This window comes from Salvelinus sp. IW2-2015, linkage group LG10 (assembly GCF_002910315.2).
Source record: "Salvelinus sp. IW2-2015 linkage group LG10, ASM291031v2, whole genome shotgun sequence".
Taxonomy (NCBI): Eukaryota; Metazoa; Chordata; class Actinopteri; order Salmoniformes; family Salmonidae; genus Salvelinus; species Salvelinus sp. IW2-2015.
Window position 1 is genome coordinate 5666693 of NC_036850.1, and position 12167 is coordinate 5678859.

General features: G+C 39.9%; 1 protein-coding gene across 1 annotated transcript in view; it reads left to right on the forward strand.

Moving 5' to 3' along the window:
* Positions 1-440: 440 nt before the first annotated feature.
* LOC111969197 (CD151 antigen-like) overlaps positions 441-12167 on the forward strand; it is a 53398-nt gene continuing 41671 nt past the window's right edge. The window contains exon 1 of the mRNA XM_023995146.2: positions 441-557. Within this exon, the coding sequence (XP_023850914.1) occupies positions 462-557 (96 nt within the window). The 5' untranslated portion in view covers positions 441-461. The remainder of the gene's footprint in view (positions 558-12167) is intronic.

Below are 12167 nucleotides of genomic sequence, written 5' to 3' on the forward strand. Positions count from 1 at the left end.
TTAATAGGCACACTTATATTGTTCCAAACATTGTCTAAAAATAAGCAAAATCAAAAAGTTCACTTGAGCTATTAATAATATTTTTTACATTGAAATAAAAAATGTTAAATAGATTTATTCATAGTATAGACATACTCCATATTTTAGAGCACACTATAAGGAGTATAATGACACCAAGATGTTGTTCCTACCATGTATGGTTCACGGATGATAGGGCCTTAAAGGAGGCCTGTATATGTCAAAAAAAGGCATTTTCTCAATAATGGTTTGTGATACGAATGCAAAAAGCATGTTTAAACATCCTTACTCCAATAAAGTTTTTATTTGAGAATTGCCAGAACGATCTGTGATAGCAAAAATAGGATTATTCTGTGTCTGGGGAAACTGGCCCTAAAAGAAACAATGGATACAAGGTTAACTGTTTGAACATTTCAAATCCACCTCTCTCTTTCTCCGACAGCATGGGGGCACCAGCGACAGCGTACGACGAGAAGAAGGAAACATGCGGAACCGTCTGTCTGAAGTACCTCCTATTCACATTCAACTTCCTCTTCTGGGTGAGTCTGTCTGCCTGCATGTGACTTTCATGCTGGGAAGACAACCCCTCTGAGAAATATGGTATTTTGTATCTTTCCGGTGTCTACAGACCAACACAACACCACCAGGCATTCCATCCCACGTTCCTTATCGCACAACTGTTACCCAGCCCGCTAGACTGAACAGCTAGTCAGCCACACTGGGGGGAATCCACTGGGAAATTGAGAATCCATCGGGAAATTGAGAATTCTACTAGTTATGATTCTGTTCCTTTACAATTTTGTCAGTGTCAAGATAACATTATGTCGGGGCGATGTTTAAGTTAGCAGCAGCTACTGTATTTCTTCCTCTGTAAAATCTTATTTAATATATCTAATGCAGTGCCTTCAGACAGTATTCACACTCCTTGATTGCCAAAGTGGAATTATGATATTGGACATTTTTACAAATGTAATAAAAATGAAAAGCTGTATTGTCTTGAGTCAAGTATTCAACTCCATTGTTATGGCAAGCCTAAATAAGTTAAGAAATAAAAATGTGCTTAACATGTCCCATAGTAAGTTGCATGGACTCACTCTGTGTGCAATTATAGTGTTAAACATGAGTTGTGAATAACGTCCCCATCTCTGTACCCCACACATACAATTATCTGTAAGGTCGAGCAGTGAATTTCAAACAAAGACCAGGGAGGTTTTCCAATGACCCGCAAAGAAGGGCACCGRTTGGTAGATGGGTAAAAATATAAAAAGCAGACATTGAATATCTCTTTGAGCATGTTGAAGTTATTAATTACACTTTGGATGGTGTATCAATACACCTAGTCACTACAAAGATACAGGCGTCCTTCCTAACTCAGTTGTCAGAGAGGAAGGAAACAGCTCAGGGATTTCTCCATGAGGCCAATGGTGACTTTAAAACAGTTACTGCGTTTAATGGCTTTTAGGTTGTAATTTAACAGAGTAAAAAACTCACAGACAACTATGAAAAGCTCAGACCAAGTTTATTCACACAAGTGCTGGTATTTAACCCTTCCTCCTATGCTGAGTGTCCTTACACATCTGAACAGCAATACACCTCTGTTGCTTGACAGAACTTCCTCACTTCATCTGACCTGACCTGACCTCTGCCCAAGTTCCGCACTACTCCCCAACTCACAGCTGTCCTGTTGACTTGTACCAGACTGTTGCCCTTCTCCTTCCCATAGGATCCCTGATGTCTAACAATAACATATTCTGACAGAACCCACCACCGTGATAGGAGAACTGAGGATAGATCAACACCATTGTAGTTACTCCACAATACCATCCTAAATGACAGCTTGAAAAGAAGTAAGCCTGTACATACATAATAACATGCATCCTATTTGCTAGGCACTAAAGTAAAACTGCAAAAAATAGTTACAGTTTTGATTTAAATCTACTTGAAAATCTATGGCAAGCCTTGATTGTGGCTGTCTAGCAATGTTCAACAACCAACGTGACAGAGCTTGAATAATAAATTAATTAATAATGTGATAATATTGTACAATCCAGGTGTAGAAAGCTCTTAGAGAGTACCCAGAAAGACTCACAGCTGTAATCGCTGCCAGAGGTGATTCTAATATGTATTGACTCGGGTGTGAATACTTATTTAAATGACATATTTCTGTATTTCACTTTCAATAAATTAGCAACAATTTCTAAAAACATGTCTTCACTTTGTCATTATGAGTTATTTTCTATAGATGGTTGAGAAAAGAATACATGTAATCAATTTTGAATTCAGGCTGTAACACAACTCAATGTGGGATAAGTCAATGGGTATGAATGCTTTCTGAAGGCACTGTATATATTTATATTTAGGCCGTTTTCAACCAGAGAATATTTTTKGGGGTTTCATTTCCTCTTTAATCTTCAAATGGTATTGATATTAAGCACTGTGTGTCCAAGACACTATCTTATTAAGCATGCGTTTATGCTTGTCTAAAATTACCTTTACTTCCTGTGCGTGTGTTTGTGCCAGGAGGGAACAACTGCCGCCCTCATTTAAGCCACAAAGTTCAAGGCTGGCCGTGGTATTGCAGGCATTGTTTACAGAAAACAGGATCCCCCATAATAGTGAATGAGAAAATGGCAATCTTTGTGTACATATTTAAAAATAATTTAAGACAATCATGGTACCAATAATTGCTTCTATTACATCAGGTGTATGTCCTTGAACCGATTTATTTTAAAATCGCACACTGAAGGATTTATAATGATTCTTTAGTTTCCAATGGCAGCCTGCAGTACCCCAGTCGGCCTTCAACTTGAGATACTCAATGAGAGGGGGCAGCACTGAACTAGCCTGCAACGTCACTTCCTGGAGTAGCTCAAACCGCACATGTTATGTATCTATGAGACGACATCTTAACCCTACTTCAAATGTGCAATTGAGACTTCACGTAGGAATGAATTGTCACGTGATTGATGACTTTGACCATTCATATATACAGTCGTTGGTGTGTGCGTGCAGGTATGCTCATGTGATTTCACATGCCCAGTCATGTGAAATCAATAGTTTAGGGCCTAATGAATTGATTTCAATTGACTGATTCCCTTATATGATCTGTAACTCAGTCAAATCTGTACTGTATCTGTAAAACAACTGTTTTATGACAGTTTTTGTAAGTGCTCCATAAAATAATAATAATAATGAAAAAKAATTTACCGGTAGCCTACAGACTTCACGTGGTTAGCTTGTTATTGTTGCCCACCCTGGGGAAGAATGAGCCAATTGGATGCTGGGGATGATTAGGTGGCCATGATGATATGAGGGCTAGATTAGGAATTTAGAGTCAGGACAGATGCACATTTTTGTGTGTGTGTGTACACATACAGTAACAGTCAAAAGTTTGTACACCTCATTCAAGGGTTCTTCTTTATTTTTACTATTTTAAAATAATAGTGAAGACATCAAACTATGAAATAACACAGATGGAATTATGTAGTAACTAAAAAAAGTATTGTTGGCTGCTTTTCATTCACTCTGCGGTCCAACTTATCCCAAACCATCTCAATTGGGTTGAGGTCGGGTGATTGTGGAGGCCAGGTCATCTGATGCACTCTCCTTGGTCAAATAGCCCTTACACAGCCTGGAGGTGTATTTTGGGTCTTTGACCTGTTGAAAAACAAATGATAGTCCTACTAAGCACAAACCAGATGGGATGAAGAATCGCTGAAGAATGCTTTGGTAGCCATGCTGGTTAAGTGTGGCTTGAATTCTAAATAAATCACTGACAGTGTCACCAGCAAAGCACCCCAACACCATCACGCCTCCTCCTCCATGCTTGGCGGTGGGAACCACAAATGCGGAGATCATTCGTTCACCTACTCTGCTTCTCACAAAGACACGGCGGTTGGAACCAAAAATCTAAAATATCAAGATTGCTCGTGATTCTTGGCCTAAGCAAGTCTCTTCTTATTGGTGTCCTTTAGTAGTGGTTTCTTTGCAGCAATTTGACCATGAAGGCCTGATTCGCTCACTCTTCTGAACAGTTGTTGAGATGTCTGTTACTTGAGCTCTGCAGCAGAGGTAACTCTCGGTCTTCCGTTCCTGTGGTGGTCCTCATGAGAGCCAGTTTCATCATAGAGCTTGATGGTTTTTGCGACTGCACTTCAAGAAACTTAGACATTTTCTGCATTGACTGACCTTCGTGTCTTTTTAAGTAATGATGGACTGTCTTTTCTCTTTGCTTATTTGAGCTGTTTTTGCCATAATATGGACTTGGTCTTTTACCAAATGGGGCCTCAAACAGAAAGTAAACAGTCTGTTTTTACATCCATTGCGAATGACCGTAGTTCCTCAATGTAGCCTATTTGAAAAATCTTTCCAGCTCTCTCCTTTTCGATAACCACTCAGCATGAAAGCGGAAAGGAATGTCATGCTCTGATCTGGTGGAAACATCATAAAATAGGCCTAGCTGACTACTTCTTATCCCTTGCGCAAATAGTCTACTGCTGTGTCTTTCTGTCTCGAACTCACTGTTGCAGGAAACTCTCTGAGGGCCCAGAATATTTTATACTATGTTTCAAGTTCCTTGAAGACAGGCCATGTGTAGCCAATGTGATTTATAGGATTTTTTTAATTATCAGGATATCATCTACCTGCAGGCTGCAATGTTTTTATTTGTTGGTTTTATGTAGGCTATTTTTACATATTGGCAATTTGCTCCTGAGTGGCGCAGCGGTCTAAGGGACTGCGTCTCAGTGCTAGAGGCGTTGCTACAGACCCTAGTTCTATGGGAGTCCCATAGGGTGGCACAATTTGCCCAGCGTCGTCCGGGTTAGGGGAGGGTTTGGCTTGGATAGGCAGTCATTGTAAAATAAGAATTTGTTCTTAACTGTCTTGCCTAGTTAAATAAAGCTTAAACATTTTTTTTTATAAGATTTAAATCGTTTTCATTTAGATTGGATTTTGATTAACCACATGACATTGATTTTGAGATGAAGACTTTATTCTAAAATAAATGAAAGTGTTCCATAAAAATGGGGCAGCAGGTAGCCTAGTGGTTAGAGCGTTGGGCCAGTAACCGAAAGGTTGCTGGATCGAATCACCAAGCTGACAAGGTAAAAATCTCTCATTCTGCCCCTGAACAAGGCAGTTAACCCACTGTTCCCCGGTAGGCCGTCATTGTAAATAAGAATGACTTGCCTAGTTAAATAAAGGTAAAAGAAATCTGAACTTGCACTCCGATAAGTAGAAATTGTACGATAACTTGGCACTTGAAATGGAAAAGTTGCCGACTGGTGTAGCTAATTACAGGCACCTTCAGGAGCTTAATGGCACAATATGGAAGGGCAGTGGGAGGAGGGGGGGTCGGGAACAGTCTTACAGAGTACAGTATCTTAACATCAGCGTGACTGACTGCGCTTGTGTTTGTGTATGTATCACAGACTGAAAGTCATTGACATGGAGTGTATTGCCACCCATCTCCTCTGCTCCCTTAGTGAATGAATGACCCTGCGTTACAAGGAGATCAGTAGCTGTGTAAGTGATTGAGTTGGCACGGGGACACGTTTTTTGGCGCAGTGCTGCAACATCTGCTGATGTACAAGTGTAAATGTTTTATGCGGTCGATTTAACCGCTTGTCATAATATTCAAACTGGGATATATTTTCTAAGTTGATATAGGCCTACACTTCTAGAGGGAATTATTATGTTGCGTTTTGAAGAAGATTATACACCAAATACTGGCATTTTAATTAACACTCATGGGAACTATTCCACAGTATTTAATACTGCACAAGGATGAATGGCTATAAGGATTGAAGGTGGCAGTGGTTCATTTGTTTGCCGCTGTAGGTGGTGGGCTGTAGCAAGCTATCTGCCTTGGTTTTCGAGATGATCGATCTATGTCAAGGGAGGAGCTGGTTTATAGGGTTCATCCCATTTAGTCGGCTGGTCGATTGTTTGGTCAATAGGCTGTTGGTCGACCGAGATTTCTTTAGTTAAGCAGTAGTGGACTGTTCCATTGTGAAGGCCGTGGGGATGGCACTGTACATCAGTCTAAGACATGTATATGGTTATATTACATAAGAACAATGGTGCAACACTAATACAAAGAATATATATTGTTTTTATAACAAATGCACTTTCTCCCGCAATGGATAGTGGTCGCTGTTGAATTGGCGCCTTTTCCTAGACCATGTTGCTACAGTGGCAAGAAAAAGTATGTGAACCCTTTGGAATWACCTGGATTTCTGCATACATTGGACATCAAATTTGATCTGATCTTCATAAAATAGGCCTAGCTGACTACTTCAACAATAGACCAACATAGTGTGCTTAAACTAATAACACACAAATGATTGCATTTTTCTTGTCTATATTGACTACATMATTTAAACATTCACAGTGTAAGTTGGAAAAAGTAYGTGAACCCCTAGGCTAATGACCAAAAGCTAATTGGAGTCAGGTGTCAGCTAACCTGKAGTCCAATCAATGAGACGAGATTKGAGATGTAGGTTAGAGCTGTCTTGCCCTATAAAAAACACTCACAAAATTTGAATTTGCTATTCAGAAGAGGCATTGCCTGATGTGAACCATGCCTCGAACWWAAGAKATCTCAGAAGACCTAAGATTAAGAATTGTTGCCTTGCATAAAGCTGGAATGGGTTACAAAGTATCTCTAAAAGCCTTGATGTTCATCAGTCCATGGTAAGACAAATTGTCTATAAATGGAGAAAGTTCAACACTGTTGCTACTCTCCCTAGGAGTKGCTGTCCTGCAAAGATGACTACAAGAGCACAGCTCAGAATGCTCAATGAGGTTAAGAAGAATCGTAGRGTGTCMGCAGAAGACTTACAGAAATCTCTGGAACAGGCTAACAACTCTGTTGACGAGTTTTCGATACGTAAAACACTAAACAAKAATGGTTTWMATGGGAGGACACCACGGAAGAAGCCACTGCTGTCCAAAAAAAACATTGCTGCACGTCTGAAGTTTGCAAAAGTGCACCTGGATGTTCCACAGCGCTACTGGCAAAATATTMTGTGGACAGATGAAACTACATTTGAGTTGTTTGGAAGGAACACACAACACTGTGTGGAGAAAAAACGGCACGCACACCAACATCAAAACCTCATCCCAACTGTAAAGTATGGAGGAGGGAGCATCATGGTTTGGGGCTGCTTTGCTGCCTCGGACATGGAAAGCTTGCTATCATCGCCGAAAAAATACAGTTCCAAGTTTATCAAGACATTTTTCARGAGAATGTTAGCTATCTGTCCGCCAATTGAAGCTCAGCAGRCGTTGGGTGATGCAACAGGACAACGGCCCAAAACACAAGAGAAAATCAACAACAGAATGGCTTCAACAGATGAAAATACGCCTTCTGGAGTGGCCCAGTCAGAGTCCTGACCTCAACCCGATTGAAAAGCTATGGCATGACCTCAAGAGAGCAGTTCACACCAGACATCCCAAGAATATGTTGTTGATGATTCGTTACTAGAGAAATGAGACCAAGTTGAGACGCTGGACGAGGTGGATAAGGTATAATAAAGACAGTTTATTCAGAGGTGAAAATATCTGGCAAAGCGTGCTGCACGGCCCCGTTCGTCTAGTTCTTAGGGAACTATCGGAAGAAGAGACCCGAAACATATTGTGCAGTGCATGTTATACAGTGAATGACGTAGGTAGATTCTTGTAGTTCGTGCTCCTGACTGGTCGCTGTAAGTGGAGGCCCGTTCCCTCCACGCTGGTGTCCATGCCTCATTAGTTCTTGGCACTGTTCTTTGTTCTTGGAAACCCAGCCTAAAGCAAGGGTGTGTGTGTGTGTGTGTGCATGTGCGTGTGCGTGCTCGTATAATGGCATGCCTCCCTTATCAGTGGTAATAAAAGGTCTGAGTCAGCCATCCTCCCCTGCGTGGGGGAGTGAGGTTTGTATCTGTTACGGGCAGATGGTGTTTAACTGTGGGGTGTAGCAAGATATTTGCAACAAAGTCTGCTTTAATAAGGAAGGCATTATAACAGTATTATAGCTATGTGTTAAGGTCAATAAAGACAGCATTTCTTACAATGTCTTAAAGTAATGATAGACAGTCATTTCCCTTTGCTTATTTGAGCTGTTCTTGGACTTGGTCTTATACCAAATAGGGCTATCTTCTGTATACCACCCCTACCTTGTCACAACACAACTGATTGGCTCAAATGTATTAAGAAGGAAATAAATTCCACAAATGAACTTAACAAGACACACCTGTTAATTGAAATGCATTCTAGGTGACTACCTCATGAAGCTGGTTGAGAGAATGCCAAGGCAAAGGGTAGCTACTTTGAATAATCTCAAATATAAAGTATATTTTGGTTTAACACTTTTGCTTACTATATGATTCCATATGTGTTATTTCACAGTTTTGATGTCTTCACTATTATTCTACAATGTAGAAAATAGTAAAAATAAAGAGAAACCCTGGAATGACTACGTGTCCAAACTTTTGACTAGTACTATTTATTGTTGTGGAAATTCATGTATACTGAGAGACACTTGGACAATTATTCAAACAATACCTTCCAGAGGAATCCTGGTTCTTATATATCTGACACTAAAAATGCTTAATAATGGCTGGTCATAACCAYGAGATGAACCCAAAGTGGCTTATCTGCACTTGGTGTTGTTTTACCCCCAGCCCAGGTGCCAGGATGATTAGGAACAATGAGAGTTTTGTTCTGCTCCTGCAGGTTATCGCTATCTCAGTTCCACCCACCACATCTTGTCTATGGAATGCAGACTTTAGGTTTTATCACCAAGTCAACTATCAGCTCGAGGCCCAACTCAGTCCCACAGACACAGATGGGGGAGTACTCATCATAGCTATTCGATGCATAAACAGTATTAAACAATATAGTAATTATTCTATTATTAAAAAGACATTTAAAATATCGCTAAGAAATTCTCTGCAGTTTAAGTCGGTATGAAACAAAATCATCATGTTGATACTGAGCATACTCCCATTGGTCAGCATGGTAGAAATAGCCTTTTCCATCCCGATAGCACCATCTGAAGAAACTGAAATTAACTTGTTGGATAAATTCAGGTTGTGACTATCGTTCTAAGTAAAATGTCTTCAAGTTAGTGCCTAATGAACATGACCCAGGACAAGCATCATGATCCCGCTATTCATAAGGCGACACCTATGGACTCTATGTCCCATTAGTATAAACCTGTTATAGTTCCTGAGTATTATCATTATCATCAAAATGTAATTTGGTAATGGATTTAGTTCAAATAGATTAGGATCAGTTTCACTCTCAGGATCAGAGTTCACCCTCTCCATCCACCAGGGCATGCTGAGAATAATGTCAACATCTTTGGTACACAACTTCTTTACACATGTCACAATCGACATGACATAATCAATCCATAATACATTAATTACGCCACTCATAACAGATCTTTATTGTAAAGGGTTTTAACACTGTTTCCCATGCTTGTTCAATGAACCATAAACAATTAATGAACATGCACCTGTGGAACAGTCGTTAAGACACTAACAGCTTATAGACGGTAGGCAATTAAGGTCACAGTTATGAAAACTTAGGACACTAAAGAGGCCTTTCTACTGACTCTGAAAAACACCAAAAGAAAGATGCCCAGGGTCCTTACTCATCTGCGTGAAYGTGCCTTAGGCATGCTGCAAGGAKGCATGAGGACTGCAGATGTGGCCAGGGCAATAAATTGCAATGTCYGTACTGTGAGACGCYTAAGACAGYGCTACAGGGAGACAGGAYGGACAGCTGATCGTCCTYGCAGTGGCAGTCCATGTGTAACAACACCTGCACAGGATCGGTACATCCGAACATCACACCTGCGGGACAGGTACTGGATGGCAACAACAACTGCCCGAGTTACACCAGGAACGCACAATCAGTGCTCAGACTGTCCGCAATAGGCTGAGAGAGGCTGGACTGAGGGCTTGTAGGCAGGTCCTCACCAGACATCATCGGCAACAACGTCAAATTGTCCCTTCCATATGTAGTTACCTTTGCCATAATCTCGAAAGAGGATAGATTAGAACAACTATTTTAGTTTAGGCTTTTCTGATTTTAAGAAATCCAAACAAATGTTTTGCTGTATGCCAAATTATTACTACTACCAATATTCTCAATGCAAATTTCTAAGACCAATGTCAAAGAAAATAATAACACTGCTGAATTTTCCTTCTCAAATTGGCTTATACTCCCCTATCACAGTGTCGACCTAACCGCCRGAGTAACAGGGTCAGGGAGTTAGAGGCCTAATCCTTAGGGAGAAATCCTGATCATCCAGCAGATGCAATCTGGTGAGCTTTGTATCGAAACAAAACAAACAAACAACGCAACAATACACTCAATACACTTCATATATCGCTCGAGGTGTGAACTTCAATCCAAAAACCTCGAAGGAYTGGTAATTCCCCCATTTTGACACATGACTCACAACGTGATTAATGTTTAAAAACCAACACTGCAAATCAAATTAGAATTACTACCATTAACTCCATAGATATATATTTTTTTTACCCATAACTTGATTCAAGGAATAGAAAAATAGACTAGAGACAGGTCTATCCTTTTCGTGGTCCGAATCACACAGATAACTATTAATTATAAACTTCTCTGTAATTATGAGTWTTACAAATTACCTTCAAATCAGTATTACATATGACCTTTAAATCATCAACCAATGTCTCTTGGCTTTCCAGTGAGGGCGATCAAACCACACTAGAGTGTCATGTCAGAGGTCATTCAAACCCTTCAAATAAGCGTTTCTTTCCCTATTACACAAATTATTTAAAAACAGTCATATTTCATACATTTCGTATCCCAGGTTACAGTAATTTTTTCAGTACATTTCTTATCAAAAGAATTCACGTGTTCAATTTACACCATTTAAAAAAAAAACTTAATAAAATTACATTTGTGTGCCCCTTTTAGATACCTCAGCTCTAATCTGTGAAAAACCCACTAAAACCAGATGAAATGGACCCCTCACAATAAGGCAGACATGGCATTAAAAACRATAACAAATATTCATAATATAGGGTAAAAACAAACAATTTGCCAGGCCTTATTTAATGTGGGAGCTCCCWTAACATACATACTGTARTGGACTTCCATCAGTCCTGGAAGAAAGAATCCTACTCAAAACACATCAGATAATGGTGTTCCATTAAGTGGAATAGACACCTTCTAAAGTAAACAATCGGAGATACCCTTTCCGGTGATCTCATCATTGTCCCCCAAAAGAATTTCACGCCGTATGGGCTATTTTATTTAAATGTATTACCCGGACGGAGAAAATCCCATAAGCGTTTATAGTTTAATTGGTTTGTGTACAGAGTCCATGTATAACGTAGGAAATCCGAGGTACTCACATTAAACATTCCATGTGCGTTTTCAATGACTCTCCATCGCCGTACTCCCAGTGGAACCAAAAAAACTTTCGTTTCCCGGGCGCTGCCCGGCCGTTCATGGGAATAATGCTCCACACATCCTCAACGGTTCTCTAGACTTCCAGAAATTATAGATAACGCTACATATCGAATCCAAATTTAAATCAACTTATTTTACACATTTCTATATCTTATCTAAAMTTCAGATTTAACACTTATTTCCACACTATCACATTCACAAACACAGGACACACAGGGGAATGAGACGGGCAAGAGGGAAAACCAGTTAGCGCTGTTTTCAGTCTATATGAACAGGGAAACCCATACCATTATCAAAATATTGCCTAATTAGTGGTCCCAAAACAAGTGTTGTATCCACACTGGGATATCGCCTGCTGCGATTACTGTGGTATAGATTCTTACATCTATCTAAATGTGCAAAACTACCTTCAGAGTACCCATGTCTCCTATCTAACTATGTAACACGGTCCCAAAAATCCAATCTTACCTCGTATTTTCTAAGTACCAGGAATATCAAAACACTCACAATAATCTTGTGAAAATTAATATTTGTTGTCATTCTCAAAAATTTGGCCACGACTGTAGAGCAAGGGACTAGAGCGCAAGTGATCTTGCGAGAGCACTGTGGTTGGTGAAGTTCAAATTATAACGTGTAATGTTTGATTAAAAAAATTGATAAATGGGTAACAGGTATACCTTGGGTTACATTGTGTTATG